At 44.0% G+C, this 20,538-nt stretch overlaps 4 protein-coding genes across 4 annotated transcripts, besides 1 other annotated feature; 3 read left to right on the top strand and 1 right to left on the bottom strand.

Moving 5' to 3' along the window:
* Nucleotides 1-61: 61 nt before the first annotated feature.
* On the bottom strand, nucleotides 62-2,430 carry TSTA_095750 (uncharacterized protein; the record flags this gene model as incomplete). The annotated part of the gene is made up of 2 exons (XM_002479244.1): nucleotides 62-1,855; nucleotides 2,143-2,430. 2 exons carry the CDS (start codon nucleotides 2,428-2,430, stop codon nucleotides 185-187), a joined length of 1,959 nt encoding a protein of 652 aa, XP_002479289.1. The 3' UTR covers nucleotides 62-184.
* Nucleotides 350-1,759: a mobile genetic element.
* Nucleotides 2,431-4,958: 2,528 nt separating the features above from the next.
* On the top strand, nucleotides 4,959-6,039 carry TSTA_095740 (uncharacterized protein; the record flags this gene model as incomplete). The annotated part of the gene is made up of 2 exons (XM_002479243.1): nucleotides 4,959-5,247; nucleotides 5,813-6,039. The coding sequence occupies 2 exons, from the start codon at nucleotides 4,959-4,961 to the stop codon at nucleotides 6,037-6,039; spliced, it is 516 nt and encodes a 171-aa protein (XP_002479288.1).
* Nucleotides 6,040-15,233: 9,194 nt separating this feature from the next.
* TSTA_095730 (C2H2 type conidiation transcription factor BrlA) lies at nucleotides 15,234-16,872 on the top strand (the record flags this gene model as incomplete). The annotated part of the gene is made up of 2 exons (XM_002479242.1): nucleotides 15,234-15,246; nucleotides 15,539-16,872. The coding sequence occupies 2 exons, from the start codon at nucleotides 15,234-15,236 to the stop codon at nucleotides 16,870-16,872; spliced, it is 1,347 nt and encodes a 448-aa protein (XP_002479287.1).
* A 1,506-nt stretch (nucleotides 16,873-18,378) lies between these two features.
* Nucleotides 18,379-20,157, top strand: TSTA_095720 (MFS multidrug transporter, putative; the record flags this gene model as incomplete). Its single annotated transcript, XM_002479241.1, has 5 exons — nucleotides 18,379-18,724; nucleotides 18,784-18,897; nucleotides 18,955-19,081; nucleotides 19,154-19,598; nucleotides 19,660-20,157. The coding sequence occupies 5 exons, from the start codon at nucleotides 18,379-18,381 to the stop codon at nucleotides 20,155-20,157; spliced, it is 1,530 nt and encodes a 509-aa protein (XP_002479286.1).
* Nucleotides 20,158-20,538: the final 381 nt, after the last annotated feature.

The raw sequence follows: 20,538 nt of genomic DNA, 5'->3' as shown, positions 1-20,538 counted from the left end.
ACCCCATCCTGGTGTTGGTGCTCACCGGTTAAAACGCCATATTTTTTAAAACAACATTTTTACCCATAAACACCAAAAATGACATTTTTACACTGAACTAGGATTCGGATCTAGATAAAAAAAAGGATTCTCGTCCGGCTGCTCTCCCTCATTAATTTGAGCATCAATAACAGCGCTCAAATCGTTAGATTGAGCAATTTGTGAAGCGGTTTCTTTTGCCTGTCTGATCCGCTGTTTCCGAGCGCGCTCCTCCGTCCTCCTTTTTTTTTTTGATTTCTTCAGCTTTACGCGCATCAATTCGCTTATTAGCATCTCGTACGGAAAGAACACCCCCTATGTTCAATATTTGGCGTCGCGATTTGGCCTTTGCCTTGCGCCGATTGAGATCTAGGAGTTGATTGATATGAGCCTTGCTTTGCGCTTGTAGATGAGCATTAACAAGACTGCTCTTCATGATACGTTGAACGCGGCGCTCAAGATTTGGAGTTATATCCTTTATTTTCTCCTTAATCTCATCCAAATCTTTCTCAATCTTTTTCACATGCCGGCTAAATTTGTACGCATCAAGAGGTGGCGACATAGATTGGGTTGTTGGTGAGCTAGGGATATCTGGTTCATCACCATTCCATATTTGTAATATAGGAATAGTATCAATAATTTCTTGAGCACCAATCTTTTCAAATACAATCTCTGGATTGTACGGAACAAGTCCTCGATCCCGGAATCCGGCGCGTATAATCTTGGAGGTGAAGGTTTGGTTGCGAACAGTTGGTAAGTTGTATAAAAAGTCATATTTATCAAAAACCACGCCTCCAGCGCGTGCTTGATTGTTGACCTCAACACCATGGAAATGCTTATAGTTTTGAAAAGGCACACCGTCCAATGGTTGCAGAATATGAGTTGTATTTGGCGGAAATGTATAAACAAGGATTTTTTTGCTTATACAATACTCATATAAGTCGTACGTAATATGAGCCTCAAAATTGTCCATAAAAAGCATTCGCCAACTGTTTCCGGCGTATTTCTTGGTTGTAATTGCAAAATGATGAATCCATTCAAAGATGAGCTCGCTATTGGAGTATCCTGCTTTGGAATATGCAATCAAATAATCCTCATCTTTAAGGTGTTGATACCATTCCTCTAGGTGATTTTTTGCCGCAAGAATAATGAGTGGAGGAATCACTTTTCCACTGGCGCTTACGCACTCAATAAGCGTTAGAGATTCTCGTGAAGATGCGCTTGCAATTCTCGTACGAGATTGACCAAATCGTGTAACAACTGTCTCCCCTTTTCCTTGTCCAACACGGAACCCGGTCTCGTCAAAATTCCAAATATTTGACGGTGTAATCTTCTTAGTATCGAGTTGAATTTTAAGACGGTCAAACCAGGTCTGTAGGACACCAAGATCTTGAGCACTAAGCCGCTTAGGGTCAATTGGTTTTTGTTCAACTCGTTCGTAGTCATCCGGTAATCGCTTCAGAAAGCCGTACACCCAGTTTGGGCCAACCGTGGGCGGGGGGTCGAGATGCGGATTTGCTCGCGCAAGAATGGCATTCGCGCATCCTGTAATCATTCTATTTGTAGGAGGTGTGCCTATGGTATCCAGCTGCTCAATCCATGCTTTTACTGCGCGTTCTTCGGCTTCCGATAATAACGAATTCGTTGCGAAGCGATCATGGTACGACTTTTTACCATGAATCCGAGCAACTAAGCGGCGATAAGGCGCGTTAAATTCTCGCGCCAACGCGCTAATTTTTTGATTTTGATTTTGAAGATATGATTGGTAGGCATTCTTTATTGCAATTTCCTCTTTTTTGTACGTTTCCGGATCTTTTTTGGGGGTGCTTTTTGGCATCTTGTTGGCGATATGGGTTAAAATGTTGTTTTAAAAAATATGGCGTTTTAACCGGTGAGCACCAACACCAGGATGGGGTTGGCGCGGGTTGGCACGGGTAATTTCTTTCGGTTTTTATGCTCTGTTCAAGTATCTGACACTATCTCCGCATTTCCTGACATACCTGCTTCGTTCCTCGTGTTGGATATTGCAGATCGTTTTTTGAGAACCTATATGCGGACTCCAACATTTGAACAGATTCACCATAGCAGTCAAGGCAAGTTTCAGCAATATTATAAAGCAAGAACGGAATAAGGGCCTGATTGTCTATCAATGTTTCTCTCAGAAGGCTCGACCTCGTCCAACAACCCCTTTCGATGGAGGCTGATAATGTAGGCCCTCAAGGCACTTGAGAACGTTTGAATGTCATTTTTGGGGACACCAAAACGATGCATATCTTCTTTGTACTCCTTCCAAATATCATCGTCACTGTCAGAATGAGTCGTCAAAGCAGTGCTGACTGACAAGTTCCATTTCCTCTTTAGTTCTGTGATTTGGTCCACCTTCTGAACCGACTCGCAGAGCTTCTTCTCCATCCGGGCTTGGGAGCTTAAGCCTAGAATAGATATGAAGGCAGATAAGCTTGTTTTTCTCTGGGATAGTTTTTCACGTAAGTCATCCAAGTTTTTGTTACCAAATCGTATTCTATCCCAATTATCTTGTCTTTTGTCGCCCAGGATCTCGTATCTGTCCAATATCCTTTTCAAATCCTTAGCTGTGTCTTAGCAGTTTCTATACAAGCTCTTCCACCCTTTTATATCGCTATTATTGCGTGAAAGGAGAGAGTCCAGGGTGACCGCCTCCTGCTCCATTCGCTCCTGCAGCATTTGGAGCTCGGCTAGATCACACGTGAAACTAGTATGCTTGCGACATGCCTTCTTCAAACTACTATACGTGTCGATTACGAGCTCCAATAACCTGGCAACATTACTGGGTGAGAACCCAATGACATCTTCGAGGAAGGTTCAGCAATGAAGCTGGGAGCAGTGCGAATGCAAAGTCGAATGGGTGAATTGGTTGTACGAAGCAAGCCAAATATCATATTAAAGTAATTCGGGAATTTGCACTCCGGCAGGACAGAGATCCGGCTGCAAGCAATATATCTTGACGGATTTATAGTGTTGTTTTAAGCAGAGATGCGCAGGCTGTGCATGGCTGACTATTTTTGATGCTGCTGCATTCTCTGCAATTGGGCTCGCTCAGCCCCTCTCATCTTGTGAGAATTTATACAGGCATCCCACACACATATTATTAATTGAACACGCTTGAATGGAGACAGAGATGGACGTGAAAACTCATTTCCTATAATCATTTGTGAAGTAGTTTAGCCCCAACCCTAACCCTTCAAACAGTGAGCAATGGCCCTAGTTTACCCCTGACCTGATTTATCGCTAGTTCTTCCGAAGGATGAATCTTCCTTCACCTACCTAGGTACTTTGGACGTCAATTAAGACACCTCACAGAGAGGTGTATTTTGAACATAATCAAGCATATACTCTAATTATCATCACGAAAATATGCGTTGCTTTATCAAAAAAGTCATACACAGGCAAGTGCGTGACCAAAAGAGTCATACCGATTCGCGGCATATTCGCAACGCGGCGGAAACTGGTCTAAAGATAATCTACGAAGGGACAAGCTGTAACGTTGAGTATGAAAGCCCTTGCCTTCTCATCTCTAAATTTTCTAATAGTATCTCAAGTATTGTAGCCATCCATGGTGACGGTGGTCATTATGAAAATTCATGGATACATCCTCATAATCAAGTCTTCTGGCTCCGAGATTTGCTCCCTAGTATCATTCCCGACTCGAGAATTCTCTCTTTCGGATACACGGCATCGAAATCGAAATTTGTGCCGGCTGAAGAAATATGTCTGGAATTGTTGAGAAAGCTTTCGGAAATAAGGCTTGATTCGGAAATTGTCTCTACCCTGCCTTCACTCTTGGTTTCCTGTGTTGGACCTTCTGACTCGATACTGTAGGCTAGACAGAGGCCTATCATATTCCTGGCGCATAGCTTTGGAGTAATTTTACTGAAAGCGGTTTGTCATTCCATACAATTGTGTAGGATCATCTTCAAGACTGACACATATTCCAGGCTCTCGCGAAGTCTTCATCCTCAGAGTCTGACGACATAGTATTGTCAACCCGCGGTATAATCTTCTTTGGGTCAATTCCAGATATCAAGCACAGTCTTCAAAGTCTCATCTCCTCGTTTCCATTGACTAATGATACAGCTTCTGAACCTACTGGCCTGGCGGCTATGAAGAAAGATTGGACGTGGCTTCAGAAGGGCGAGTCTCGTTATAATGAGCTAGAAGCGGAAGGACGGTTTCAAGTTACTTACTTTCTCGAGAGTCCCGGTGAAGAATACGAATCACCGGTTATTAAGCAAGAGAGGTATCTACGGATGAGGAAGAGCCATGGGATGATGATTAGATTTTCTGGTATTGACGATGAGGATTTCTGTCGCGTAAAGCGGTGCATTCAGCAGATTATGAAGATATAAACCAGCGACTATGTAATTGCTCACGATAGCCCCAATTGGAGCAAGCAATGAGCATCTGAATGATAATAATTCGTCGGTTTGCGAAGCCTTCCCAGAATTCGTCTTAATTTTCATCCTTGATTCTCTCAATAACTTGATATTCGTGCGATCGAATACTACATGATTTTCTCGAAGGTATTACCACTCTGGAATATATACCGACCCTTCGCACGTCTTTGGAGTTACGTTGGAAGTACAGTACCTGGCCCGAAGTAGCAATGCTGCTCGATCTCAACAGCTTCAACATTTTGCTACATTCACAATTCCCTTAGCATGATCTCTTCTGGGATAGGTAAATACACCCCTCTGAGCACGCGTTTAACATATTACTCACCCGTATCAGACTGGAACTTCTATGAAGAATTTTGTATGTAAATCTTGAACTGCAACCACAGCGAATCTTGCTAATACTACTGATTTGGGAGGTCAGAAGGATTTCTTGAGACACCGGCGCCTCGAGTATACTCCTGGAACTCGCAAGCAAAGTCACACCCTGTTGAGGCTGAATTTATTATTATGGACAAGGTTGAGGGTCTTCCGCTGTCCCAAATCTGGAACACCTTAAAAATGCTCCAGAAACTTCAGGTGCTTCTTGCTATGACCCGTCTCCAAAAACAATGGATGAATGTTTCCTTCTCGCATTACGGCAGCTTCTTCTATGCAACTGACGTAAAGCCACTAACAGGCAATCACTATGCCAGGGACGGAAAGACCATCAGTGATTCAACGTTTGCTATCGGCCCGACTACAGAGAGAGATTGGTTTGGTGCAAGTCGATCACTTTTGGACATTGAGAAAGGGCCATGTATGTCACAGTTCTTGTTATTTTTGTGCAGCCTAACAGGTGTTTCTCTAACACAGTACCTACAAGCAGTCGGAATGCGAGAAAAGAAGGAAATTTAGTCTTTGAAACCTCCAAAACAGATTACCTTGTTTTGTGGGCCAAAGCTCTGCCAACCAAAGAGCAAAAAGAAATTGACTGCTCTAACATCATATCGACAGATCGTCGATGCCCTTATATCAGAGGACACTCCCATCACTGGCCCCGCCCCTAGCATGATGACTTGCACGATGACAATGTCTCCGTTGATCCGCATAATCCCGCAAAGATTACGGGTATTATCGACTGGCAGTCTTGCTACACCTCGCGCCTTTTCAACCACAATCTGGATCCAGCCTGCCTCGAGTGGGATGGCCTTGAGCCCAAGACGCTCGACTTGGGCACCACGACCGAAACCTCATCCGAGCTTTCCGCAGAAGAACGATCGGCTGCTGAACACGAATATACTAACCAGAACTTTTTCATAGGATGGCGGAAACTCGTGCATGCAAAAAAATCCAGACCTATATCGAGTAATAGAATTCCGAAGACGAGCGTATTAAGCAGGATAGCGATGATGCGGTTGCAGGGACCGAGCCTGTTGTGGAAGCCAAGGAGACTATGGGAGATCTGTGGCCAGACAAAGGCTTCATCGAGCATGAACATTACGATGATTGCAAAGCTGCTCTTCGCGAAGTCAAAGCTCAGATTTTGGAGCAATTGGCTGACAATGACAAGAAAAGGGCCGAGTACAAGCGTTACTGGCCGTTTGAATGATTTCCAATGTATCCAGAGAACAACATAAATGGCATTAATCAAGAGACACTCAAAGAAGCTATGGGCAAAAGGGTGTAGATGCATCTTTCTACTTTGCCACCATACTGAAGATACATATCCGGAAATCTTTTTGGAAGCTCTTCATTACTTAAAGGAAGTTGGTTGAAAAGAGATGTCTGCGTGAAAGGGGTGCATTCGACCATAATAGGCAAAATATTCGGTCAGAGAACGACGAGAATGCTTATTCCGGATGATATCTATGAGCCGAATAGCGTTCAAAGCTTTCTAGGTAGACTTATACTTAGGGCTTGATTACTTCCCTAGAAAGAAGCTCCAAGAGACTGGCTCGCCTCCTTGGTCCATATCACGTCTTTCTATATTGACTATCGCAGTCACAATACATTCCAAATGGACGAAAAAGGGTCAGTCTTTCCTAACGTGATAGAGGCAATGAGAACAGCTATGATCTGGCCGAACACGTCTTAGCTAGGTATCCTAGATATTATCATGCATAGCCCTAGCCAGGGTATTTGTGTGGGGTGACATGCACTATGGGCAATCTTTCTCGAAGATCTTATCAGATAGGCTGGAAAGGATTTCCCTAGGTCCATGAATATGATATATCATAAGCAGATTATGATATGATATAAATGGACTATTCAACGAACATAACGAGTCTTTCAATTCAATTGACACGTTGGTCACAATGGGTACATTAAGACTATAAATATATTTCCAGCGTAATCACGAACTGCCAATATAACTATATCTGAGAGGCCCAGCATAGGTAGATCTATCGCACATATCACAGGCAGTGGAAACAACAAGGAGCTATCCTGGCCGACACCTGGATGGGCACCATAAGGCATACACTAGCCTGGTTCAATGATGTTATTGTTGACTATCTTGAGTCCATCTCGGTTTTTTTCAGATAGGGTCACTGTGATTTCTCCACCAACACCAAGTCAGAGCAGATCTTATGAGAGAAATCACACAATACCCAAATGCCATGTCGGATCTACACAGTGTACTCTGGTACGTAATACTGTGGAGATCATCAACTCAAATCATTGAGTTCCAATAATGGAATCGAGGACTTGGTCAGGACGACGTTTAAAGTTATATTGGCATGGATAGTTCAGGGGGTCCAGATGCTGATCCGGGGCGAAACAATGGACATTGGATCTGTTGTAGATTGGAAAGACCAACTCACACTGGCTGTTAGAGCCAAAGGCTTTTTTCATATAGTTTCAGGTTTGTTGAGATAGTAGTGTGTTTTGTCATCCCTGTTGAATGACATGCATCACATTTTAGGCCAACCCTAATCCTGTTCAGGGACCACACATGAGTACACGTACATTGATGAACTTCTAACCAAGTAAGTGATTCCAATATAGCGCAGATTAGAATTTCTCGGGTTTTGTTTCTTGAGCATCATGTCTGATTATCACTTATCGAGGCACTAGATACGCTGCTGAATCCTGCTCCGTACCTATCGCCAGCATACACTGATGTGCTATACTAAACTTCGGAAATGGAGCTGAGCCCCTATTACTATTCATCGATTGTGTAGCAGATGTTGATCCAGAAATAACGCCGCTATTGCGATCAACAAGAGAAATGTCAAGAGCCCCTGAACGAGAAATGGAGGGAAAGGAGAAACGTTGTAGAAACTTGGGACGAGATCACAATCCGGTCAAGGTTAGAGAATAATATTTAGTAACTCTTGGTTTATAGAGACATCCTCATATGGTTACTATTGATAGCATGTTGTTCTTCATGGGAACGAATATCTGAGTAATATCTTTTAGCTTCAATGCGTATTGGTATCCGAATAGTCATATATTGGTCAGCTTTTACGACAAATTCTGCATTTCTTGATATATCAAACTTTCTTTGTCTTCGATGTGCATATTCATGCTACAGTATTCCATAGGGTGTCCATCTCAGTATTATAGCAGAAGGACTCGTCCCTTCTGGGTCCGGGGGCATCGAATATTAGCTAAGTATGGCGATTAGGGCAGTAGAACCTCAACATAAGACTTTATTTGCATTGTTCCTTTCTTGGTACTTCTGCAAAAATATACCTAGGTATCTGACTAGGTCCGTATCTTTTAAATCAAAAAATGGCGGTGCATAGCAACATTGAAGAAGTTGGATATTCGTAAAGCTGTCAGGGACTCTAGAGGTCCTAAATATATATCCAAACATATTGATCTCCGTTCTTTGAAAGCAATCTTAAATTTCACAAATCCTTGCTTGAGAGTAAAGTCTCTGCCCAGGTATACCTAGATTTAAAACCCTGGAAGTTTAACTAGTATACAAGAATGCATTTGGGAACAGCAAGTAGAAGAATCATATAGATTTGTAGTATGCATGGACCATATAGGTACTTAATGAACACATAATATCTCTATCCAAAGATGTTCATTTGATTGAGTCATCTACATGTCCATGCAAAAGGATATCAACCTTGGCACAGAAAGACACATAATGCTAGAAGAGGAATAAAGAACTACACCCCAATCCATTGTCCGGTTCTGATGTTGGGATGATTACAAAAAGAAAATTTTCAACATTGAAGGCTTCATCTTGTTAGTCAGACCCCATGACATGTCCTCTAGTTGTATAGTGTATCAATCTATCTCCCCTTATTTGGGACCACATGCACATTCAGCTCACCACATAATCAACGAGCCACAGAATATAGTTCCTCAATAGTTGAATCAGAAAAACTTCAATTTTTGAAGTTATTAAGTCTAGCTTTAATATCTCCATTTATCTCAGTCCTTTCCAGCTACGTACTCCATGCTCTATATTAAGATGCAAGGGGTGTCTCCCCCAAAATTTGACTCAAGCGGTCTTCACAGGGGAACTTCAGCTGAAAAGCCAATGTTGCAGCTAGGTTTCTGTTTGCTTAGTGGCTGAGGTTTAGTTTGTAGTTTGTGAATGCACTAATGTATGAAACTTGATTAAGAAAGAACCTCATTTTCAAACATATGCCCCAAAAGCCCAGAAGTGGAGCTATATTTGGTATGTAGTATTATTAAGAAGTATGTAGTTAGGTACGAATTTCAGAACCCAATATATCAATGTAACCTTTTCAAAAGATATACAGAGATCAGACATACCGATGCTTGAATATGCAAATGAAGTACGTATGCAGATAAACCTGGGCAGACCGAATTGAAATGTCAAGCTTTGAGCTTCCTGATCTGTTCTAGGTGCATGGCTGGACTGTTGGATGGTGGGGACGTCTTTTAGTCTGTGTTCAGGTTTCAACTAACCTTGCGTGCATAATATCTGTATATAATAGCAGGATGTGTTACAGACAGGGTGAATCAAATATTGATGGTAGCTAAAGAGGGAAATATCTTCCACAGATATGGGATTCAGTGGAAAAGTTTTCCTAAGTGCAGAGTATGTAATTTGCGTACTTATTCAAAATAAATAAATAAATAAACTCAGGACTGTTTACTACTTTATTGGCTAGGCATAGTCAGCACTGAATCAAGCATGACTCATGAGTTTCACACTCTGGGCCAAGTCCAGATTCATCCCCAGTGAGAATCGCCACAGATCAACAGATCTGCAAGTGATAATTCGATCTTTGACCTTCAATCTCTAAATATGTGTTTACTTTTCCAAGTCGTCTGGTCTAGTGTCTTGTTCAGCTGTCAGATGTCCTTATACTTTTAGACAGAGTTTCATCTAAGTCTCTAGAATACGTGAAAAGAAGTTGTTGGAGTTCCAATAGTCCATCATGACCTTGTTTGTTGTCAGTGGCGAGTGTTCTCGTGAGAGTAGGAATGTACTATTGATTCACAGAGTTGAAGAAGTTCCTGTTCCGCCTCAAGGGTATCATTGAACGAAATCTCCGAGAAATTTTGGATCCGGATATGATCATAAGCTACTATTGAAAAGGCAAAATATAGTGTGGCTTATATGATCATCTGTGTGGAAGCCAGCGTTCGGTTACGTTCGGATGGATGGAAGGCAAGTTGATGACACAAATGGTATGATCATGACTGATCGGATCTTTAGTCTGGGATTTGGAGTATCACGTCTTGCGCGACTTGACAAGCCAGGGCAAGGGGAGTTCAACACCCTCACAGCTATATTGTAGCACCACAAGGCCATCAGAGATGATATTTAAGATTATCCCAATACCAAGACCCTCTAGACATTCGTGCAACCACGGTAGTATCGTTTTGTACCTTGGAATGATATCATCGACATCTCCTTTTGAGCATCGAGCACAGACATACTTACCAATATACCCTCGAAACGTCTTCTTGGCGCAGCTGGGGACACATACAGGAGTGTCGAGATCGACTCCCAGTTCGATCAGACGCGAACACCTGTTAGTCGCCTTGCAAAACCATTCACAAGCTCTCAATGGCTTGATGGGGAGTATTCTCTTGGCGGAATGCAGTGACGCTCATAAACTCAGACGGCAAAACTGTTTGGTAGGGGCGATAAGCCATCCCTTGCTGCGGATTATTTATTCTGATCATCAATGAACAAGAACCAGAAATGATCGAAATGGCTTGTTTAACAGACTTGATCACGATTTTCTGCGGGGTATAGTCAAAGTAATGCTTTGAGTGGGTAGTCTTGTCATCTGAAATTCAATATTGGTGTCTGTTTGAGCACTTGGCGAGACAGAAAATATCTGTAGACTCTAGAACCAAAAGACGTGGAGAAGGTTGTAGTAGCCTTTCTTCATCTGAATACGACTAATAGACATGATCAATCAGCACAGAACTCCAGCTTCTCTTGAAGATGATTTATCACTTTGCACTCGCGAGCAAATGATTGAGAATATTTTCTTTCGGACTGTTACTGGTCCCAGAATTATAGTTTTGCCTGCTATTTTTAACATTAGTGTTCCAAGTGGGCGGGTAAAGAAGCACATTCGCGCTGATTCAGTATGACAAGCACACCAACCATGAGAGGTTAAACGCAATCATACTTGGCGATGCTAGCTTGGACTAGCATCAAGCCAGCTTCAGGTGAAATGCTAACTATTTAAGCGCCACGCATCGATCGCTTTTGCCATGCGGATCCGAGTTCAACCCTCAACAGCTTTGAAGTGAACAAGATGTGTCCTACTAGGCCACGATTGCCTATAAAAGACTTTGAGTAGACTCTCTCGCCATTACTCTAGCGAAGATGCACTCAAAGATTGCCCTCCCGTTAGCTAGGGATTCAAATCCGCATCGAGGGGGTCCTGAACGTTGTTAGTATTTGCACCAACTATATCGGTCTAGTGCGTACGTAACACAATAGAGCAGTAACACAGTTGTATACTAGACTTGCATATGCATATGATATGCATCGCCTAGATAAACTTGGACACGGACCAAGTAGTGGCGAATAACCAACTAGGAAGTAGCGTAATGCAGAGTTGCAGAGTCTCAGACAGCCCCCATTCGGGACACCCATTGGTAGTCGTCCCGTCTGGAAAGTTTTGGTCGGATAGTATGGCCCGTAAGTGAAAACTGACCGTGATATCTGTTAAAATGTGTGGTGAAATGGAGGCATTGATAATCTTCGTTAACCGTTGTGGCAAGTCCTCGTCATAAATGGTTTAACTCTGCTACCGAGGTCGAGACCATCGCCAAAGACGAATGAGGAACCAAGTCATCGAGACGACGAGACAAAATAAATTCGGGGCAACCGTTCCTGACCATCCCTCATAAAGATGGACGATAATGATCATAAAACGATATCCTCAACAGATAGTTATCCTCTAACGGTATAGAAAATGCTTCATGACGCATGATCCATATCAATATGATAATTGAGACGTATTATGCTGATATTACGACGACGCAGGTATCCTAAGTTCCACTCGAATAGTAGCAACGGAAGCCCATCTCCTTTTCCGCGAGATACCTATCCTCTATTTAGCATTGGTCAGTGGGTAGGGCATTTGTTATACGAGCCAGATTCGTGTTAGCCACAATTCTAGCGATGGGGATTGTTGAGATGACAGTGGCCAGTGGACACCGAGCTTTTGCAATTGCAATAGAGAAGCAACAGGCAACGTCCAAGGCTCGGACAAAGACCGATGGACCTAATACCTACTTGGCAAAGTTGGGATATTTGAATATTAATACCACATCCAATTATAGACCCCCATTGAGGAATCTGTTGCCTTGCATTCTTGCGTTGTTGGCGTACCCAAATATCAGACATGCAGTTGATAGATCAGAAAACGAAAGTAACACAAGAAATAACCGTCGAGAAGCCGTTGGCTCGAATTGCCAGTTAAGTTAGGGTTCCACCCAGCTGAATGAATCCTCCGGGCACGGCCGCAGGAAAATGGCCGTACCCAATGAAAGATATCGTAATTAGAGGGTCAAATATAATTACAGCCACTGACAAAGCCGAGACATAAAACCGTATCTATCATCAGTATAGATGCCACTAACAAATGGTAGTCGAAAATAGCTCTACGGCTAGCAAATAGCTACTATGAGGGTAAGTCACTGTATTCGAAAAAAGTTAGCAGTGCTATCCATCATGCCATGGCCGTGGAGACAATAAGCACCACAGTCAATCGCTAGTAGATGATGAGTACGCATTTATCAAATGACTCAAATTGTTACCAGTCCCATGATCCTGGGCGAGCTGCGGCTAAGTACAACAAAACGCACGTAGTATCCATGCTGGTCCGCAGCAGCCGTTGGGTCGAGTCTAATGTTCGAGACTGATATGGCGGTGCAACAGCTCTGACGGTTCTACAGAACTGTCTCGAGGCCGCTGGAAAATTGCTTTTTGCGCCACATTCCACAACATGTATGTATGTACGTACGGTGGACGGACGAATGGAGGGCGGTTGTGATATGTACAACATGGAGACGTGCATGTAGTGGGACTACCGTAGTACGTTCGTTCATGGCGGGATAAATCATACAAGCATCGGCTTGCAAAGAAGACAACATGCCGGTCGATTCTATAGGCTGTGCACTGGCTAGAAGTCGAGGGCTTGGAGTAAGCTTGTTTGTTGTATGCAGGCAAAGGAGAGAATGTGACGAGAAGAGAATGTTTACAAGACGGAAAGTAAACCGCCGTAAATTTACGGTAATTGCCATTACATCGTCATCCGCTTAATTAGTAATAAAACCCCGATAACGCACTAAGCTGCGTGTAATTCCGATACGCAGTCCGTATTGGTCTATACGGAGACTAACCTTCCCGCTCCCCCACAAAAACTCACATTCCATCCAGGATGAAGATGCACTCTTTCTGTTACCTATCCTAATCTTCTGCGTCACTCTGCGTCCGCTCCGTTGCACCAGAAGCAATGCCATGGTTGAGATAGGACTCGTTGTACTCGCCTGGACTCCGAAAAAAAAAACACTCCAGCTTCTCCGGAAACCAGTACTGGCCAACCCCCCCATACATGGGATCTATCGGCTTCTTTACACGGATAACATTTTTGATGGATATAAGCTAGAGGAAGCCAAGGAAAACACACATCAAATAGAAAGGCGGGGTCTATATATTTGCGGGCCAGAAGTCTCCATGATGGCTCAAAGCAAACTCAAATCCTGACTAAAGATTCCTCTTTTGGGCAACTGAGAGAGCTACGCAAAATGGAATGGTTAAAGCTACTTCAGTAAGATGGCTACTACGTACCAGTTTTTCACGCAAGGTCATCGGCCGTGCGTAGATCAGATTGCCGTGAATATGCTAACTTATCTAGTATGTTCATAAGTGCGTACATTCATCTGCGATCCACACTTTCAACTTCTACGCTATCAACTCGCTTCGTGACTTGAACTGGAAAGAAATGCACGATACAATTACTTCAGCAAGATCGCTCTCAGTCCATTCCTCAACTAGTGGGCCCACTTGCCTAGCCCTGACTCGATGGTCTAGAGACTACAAACTGTCTCTGACTGTTGATATGTACACTGAAAAGTGATTCATATACATCACTATGCGAATACTTCGAGGCTAATTAGGGATGGTGGCTGCCTACCATGGCACTACGATGTTCTAGCTGCAGTCAAAAAATGGCTCTACGGCTTAACCAAAGTATTATTGACTCCTAAATCAACATTACCTGGAAAAGCCCGCCAGAAGTCAGCGAATATAGATCATAATATAAGTGGCGCTTTTAAGTTCCTGCTTAAGGCTTAGATTGTACTTGTGGCGGGTCCCTAGAACTTGATATCGGTTCCCACATCTCAGCGTCGATAGCGATGGGTTGATTGATCAACTTGACCCCTGCTCAAGTGATCCAAACGCAGGTCCCAGACGTCGATCCGGGACACTAGGATAGGCGTCTATACTGTCAGATGCTATTGAAGTAGCACACACAACAAGATTAGGCAAGCTCTGACCGAGGAATTGTCCGAAATTGTCCATTATGTGACTTTGGACTAATGAACTGCCTTAACTGGACTGGTCCCTGATGGCTCCAAGTTACTGGGTTATCAGTGGGCGAGCCGCAACCTGATGTTCAAACTTGACCTGGAGCATTCCATTTTCTCCCCATTCTTGAGGCGAAAATCATCTCCTCCCAATAGGAACTGATCTATTTGAGTCGTACGTCCAAGTTGGGACACTCGCAGCGCACCTATGTTAACGGCCTAGTGATTGCCGGCATTGACATCGCTCCACTTACCAAGCAATCTCTTGAACTTGTCTAAAAGAGTATGAGACGCTGCTATGAAATCCTAAATTCAGGCAGTGCTTGGCTGTGAATCGCACTGGCTGCAAGGCAAAACCGCCAAAATTATCGAAAGGCCCCAAAAAGCTATAAACCAAATCCACCCTCCTATACTCGACTGTGCAAAAAGATAAGATTCCTCTTTTCGAGCTTCAGAGACTTATATTTGGCCCTCCCCTTGCTGAGGCTCCTGGTTAATATAGCAACCAAACTCCTCATCCCAATCTGGTGTGCGCGTTGAAGGGAGAGTCTTACACACAGCGGAATAGACTTACACGAGCCTTTTCGACCTCCTACTTCTCGTCTTCAACCAACTCGATTCCCTCGTGAGTGAAACCCCAGCCCTTTGGAGGGGTGAACCGGTTTTTCAGGTGTCCATTCGCGAACTGAGAGCGGTCAAGTTCGCGGTGCTGGTAACCAAGGAACCCATAATCCACATTCCAGACCTTGCATCTGCATCACAGGCACGCGTCGCGCTCTCATACTTATTCAATCCCACGAAGCCATGGCGATTCCGGGTAAGTGTTATCGTCCTCTCTGAGCTTGGTGGCACACCATTGCGAAGAATCTCATATTTGATCTCGCTGCCACCCTCGTTCTTGAAAATCTTTATTTTTTACCACACTCGACATTCTTTAATATCCCTGGTCTTTACTTTTTCTTTTACTCCCACCCACGTTCATTCATTCCTTTAGCACGAGCAAGAATCAATTTGTCTAGCAATCGTCTCTCTTTTATCTCTTCCCTGTCGTCCATCCTTCATTCAACCTTCACGAGGGGTATACAACTGTGATACTTATATCCTTGTAGCAACAGATATCGAAATCGACACCGCCCTTGAAAGCTTTGATTATCCAACACCGGACAGTGAAGACATGCGGTCAGAATACAATATGGCTGATCGACTCACCATCGATGTCGAATGCCCGCCGTTGGGTACCAGTACATGCTCAAGCTTCTCACCGATGGACTCACCCACACCGACTCCTACCTCGCTCTATAGTCAAGGCTCATTGGCCTCGCCCGGCTGGCATGAACGTCATGGGTACTCTCATGGATTAGAGGCTCCTAGGAATTCAACTCCATTGAGAAGCAGTTTTCGTCTGGCTGATATAACAGCTGGAGATGGAGTCACGTCACAGTACGACAACGTCGACGCATACGAACGAATCCCCCTGTTTGATTATATTTCGGGATACACCGATAACGTTGAGCAGTTTTGGGTTCCGCAGGATATGTCCAAGTCCTTTGATCAAGCAACCAACTTCCCCTGCCCACCTCAAATGGTGCAGCCATATCCTCAAATGACCCGGAACTATTACCGGCACAACCAAGCTATCTATCTACCGGAATCGGCATCCAACCCATGTCTATCTCGTCCGATCTTTCAACAAAATGATCGTCTACCAAACTCGATGTCAATGACCAACATGGCTCAGTGGATGCCCTCTGCGGATATGATGCAGCCACAGACTATAACACCAGCTCAGGCTTTCCCACAGCCGATGACTCCTCCATCTTCATACGCAGGTTTTCCAGGCTCTGCTAATACACTACGGACACATACCCCCGTAACACCTGTTCGATCGTGCTCCATGGGCTCAGGAGCAGATACTCCCATGACCCGGCTTTCAGGTGGTCCCAGTGACCATACGGATGAAGAATGGATCTCGCCAGGCTTGAGGGAGAGTCTACGACATCGCCAGCCCCAGCGACAACTCCCCAAGAAAACACTCAAGAAGTCACTGTCGAAGCAGAGTCTAAAATTAGAGCACCTTCCTTCAATCATTAAGCAAGTACAATTCCGATGCAAGGAGCCTGGATGCAAGGGCCGCTTCAAGAGACAGGAACATCTTAAGCGACATATGAAGAGCCATTCCAAGGAAAAGCCTCATGTTTGTTGGGTTCCGGGCTGCAACCGAGCCTTTTCCCGCAGTGACAACCTCAACGCTCATTACACCAAGACTCATAGCAAGCGCGGCGGACGTAATCGATATGTCGCCACGCTTGACGAAACTAGTCCCGACTACGATCCGGAGTTCCGTGGCCAATTGACACCTGACGGACGTCCAATCTACGGGTCGAAGTTAGATGATCCCATTCCGATGGATAACGACATGGACGCTGAGTCTTGGGAGGAGTGAATGAAATAGTGAGTTGAGTTGGTTGAACGGGGGGATCATTGAGTGATTCAGCAGGATGCAGGCTATATACCCTTGAGGAGGAGTGATATTATTTTCCTAATTTTATTCTTATACTAGCATGCAGGGCCATCCGGATACAGGCCCTGCTCACGCTTCGCAGCACACTCTTGTACAGTTATCGCGTGAAAGAAAAAAAAAAGGGTCAGACCTTTCCATATTGGAGTCTGGCATGTTTCCTCTTTTTTGCCATATCTGTTGCTGTGTTTCTATCGCATCAATGCGTTTCGTTGGTGCCGTTTTCCCTTCTATTGTTGCATCGTGGAATTGGAGATATAGGTTGGGCTGGCAATTTGATTTTTCCTTTGTTCTGGTTATTGTCTTTGTTGATGCTATGCTTCGCTTCTTCTTGCCACCTTGTACCACCACTTGCTGCATTACATTGTTATCACTCCTACTACTACTTAGTACTTACCTAGGCACTCCTTAGTGCATCCTAATTCGAAAACAGACTTGAGAAATCCTTTGCTCTCTCGTTTAGTACATCAATGGCCCTCAGTCCATAAGCCCTGAAACTAGCTCCTTACTGGCTAGGTATTTCCAGTTCAATATCGAACCTAGACAAAATCAATCGAGACGTACTGGGAAAGTAATTGTCCCTCCCTTGCCTCCTGATACCCGAACCCTGGGTTAGGGTTGCATAACAGCCAATCAGGAGGGAAGCTTTAAGGTACTGCCTTTTCCTACTGTTGGTGTAAGCAAGCGATAATTATATCGATCAGCAATTTATCGTATCATTGACCCAGGAGTGTTTTATACGTATATGCATATGGTCATTGAAGATCTCGATACGTCCTTAGGGCCATGTTAGGGCTGACCTGACGTCAATTGAAGTCTATACAATTTTAGGGACTTTTCATTCTGTATTAGTGATATGAAGTGTACTTAGCCGCTCAACTAAGAATGTAGCGGATACATCAAAACTGGATTTTGTCTGATATTCGGACTTAGGCTTGTGCCTGTCGAACTCCGTTATCAAGGCTGTTTTACAGGTACTCCGTACACGTCGCACGATCTACTCCGCGTAGTCCATGCAAGAAATGTTGGAGCCTGATTGTGTCAACGTCGGAGGATCGAATTGTTAAACAATGATAGGCTGAAAAAGAATCCCTGAACGTTGGGGAAAATATCCAGTTGGTCAATTTTGTGAGGCTAATTCAATGATAACAAATCCAAGTGACGCGGTTGGCTTTTCGTGTTCGAGCTGAGGTTGGGAACATTCCTTTGTTGTATCCCTTCAGATTTAGTGACTGCAACTACTTCAGATTGATTTTGGTTAATTCTTAAATCATGCTGCCTAGAAGGAAATTGATATCACCAATTTGAATAGATAAATAATTTGTCGCCGACTACGAATCCGAGTTTGAATAGTACGTATCTAACCTTATGTGTCAGCCGACGACTGTGCCCTATCATAAACATCAACGACCGTCCGACCGGCACAGCAAAATGGGGCAGCACGACGAGACAACACCACTTCTCACGAGTCCGCACCAGAATATCAACAATGACTCCGGAACAACTCGACAGAGGACAACAAGATCATTACTATGGTCACCCATCCAACGGCGCGTCATGATTGCAGGAGGCCTGCTCCTTCTATCCATCAATTTCGGTGCTTTCATGGCCCAAGCACCGCAACTCCAAATATTTGAGGATATAATTTGCAAAAATTATATGCAATCGATCGATCCGTCGTTGCTAAACGACACTATAGATGTTTGTAAGTCGCCTGCCGTGCAGAAGGAACTTGCTCTTGTGACCGGCTGGAAGAATACGTTTGATATTCTGCCTTGTAAGTATAATCAGAAAATGGTGCTTGGTCTCGCAAGTTATACTGACCGGGTCGTGAAGCTATCGCCATGGCCTTGCCCTATGGCATATTAGCGGACAGAATTGGACGAAGACCGGTTATGATCATGTCGTTCGCCTCGTTGATATGCAGTGATACATGGGCTAAGATTGTCTGTACGTATTCCCCCACCAGGTTTTAATTCTATGATCGATGCTGAGTATATGCTTCAGGCTGGTTCAATCTGCCTCTTCGCCTGACCTGGCTTGCTGGGTTGTTCCAGATCCCGGGAGGCGGTAACCTTGTGGCTACCACTATGGTTATGACGGTAGTAGCAGATGTGTTTTCTGCGGGAGAAAGGTCAGCGAAGTTCTCTTCCTGCTCAATATATACATAGTAATTTCTCATAACTGACAAGATGATGTCTAATAGAAACACCGCAATCTTCCGCCTGACAGCGATGACAACAGTCGCCGAAATCGTCGCAACTCCGCTGAGCGCGATGATGCTCGAGTCCGATCCATGGATTCCATTCATTCTGGGAACAGTTATCATGATTTCTTCTTCATTATTTGTCTTTCTCATGCCGGAGACACTGGGCCAGATGAATGTCAACTCTGGTATCCAGGAGGATACATTTGAACGGAGTCCAGAAGACTCCGAAGAGACCTCGCAATTATTACCGACAAAGAATGACACAATCGCAGAGATTGTCTTAGGCAAAACTCAGGAGTTTATCTTGTCTTCGAAATTCTTGTGGACATCACCGCGTATACTGATCTCCATCGTGGCTGTTTTCGCTGGTAGTATGGACAGAAGTTCATGGTATTTGCTGATACAGTACGTATCGACGAAGTTCCGCTGGAGCATTGCTGAGGTATGACCGTCTATCTGAACCTTTCTGTTTGACTATAGTCGATTAACATTGCCATGTACAGGCAAGCTACCTCATATCAGTTAGAGGTTGTATGACCCTTGCAACCCTACTGGTCATTCTACCCATACTCTCATCCTTCCTATCCCGAACCCTCCACTACGCCCCCGTCACAAAAGACCTATACATTGCTCGATTCTCGGCTGCATCAGGTGTACTGGGCTACTTGATGGTTTCCATCGCATCATCTGCACCGATATTACTCATGGGAACATTATTCATGTCATTCTCCATCCCTTTTGTGTATTCAGTCATAAGTGTGGCTACATCATTCGTCCCTTCCCAAAATCAAATTGCGACTCTGTATGCTGCCATGTCAGTATCAATTTCTATTGGAGGTGTTGTTGCCAGTCCAATGTTTGCGGGGTTGTATGCAGTCGGAATGCAATTGGGGGTTGAGTGGTCTGGGTTGCCGTTTGCTGTGGGCTCGGGCCTTCTTCTTCTGACTTTGGTTCCAATTCTTTACATTAAAGTACAGACACAACTTGAAGATATATCTTGAATTTCACGAGTTCCCGACTCGTCAGGGTTGTAGGACGGTACCGGCAGGCCGGTTGTATAACGACTCGGGTATGTAATAGGGATGGAGTTTTGAATCAGGCTTTGGTTGAATGTTTCTTTTAGCGTTATCAGATATCATCTTTACTATGTAGACATGGCATATGAGCTTCGAATTCCTCTCACAAGCTTCTATTGCTCGGATCAAGCTTAATATAAAGAGAGAATTAAGATTCAGTAAGTGAATAATACCATGAAACCCTCGAAGCCGATTGAAAAATTGTACGTACGTTTTTCGGCAGACCCCGATGAATTGATAAAAGCGCCCACCAAATCAAAACAAGATGCAACGTCATTCATGTACCTAGATTATTAGCAGAGTCGC

Source organism: Talaromyces stipitatus, genomic scaffold (genome assembly GCF_000003125.1).
Source record: "Talaromyces stipitatus ATCC 10500 scf_1105507295527 genomic scaffold, whole genome shotgun sequence".
NCBI lineage: Eukaryota > Fungi > Ascomycota > Eurotiomycetes > Eurotiales > Trichocomaceae > Talaromyces > Talaromyces stipitatus.
Note: the sequence above shows the minus strand (reverse complement) of the source record. Positions and strands in the feature narration are given on the sequence as shown.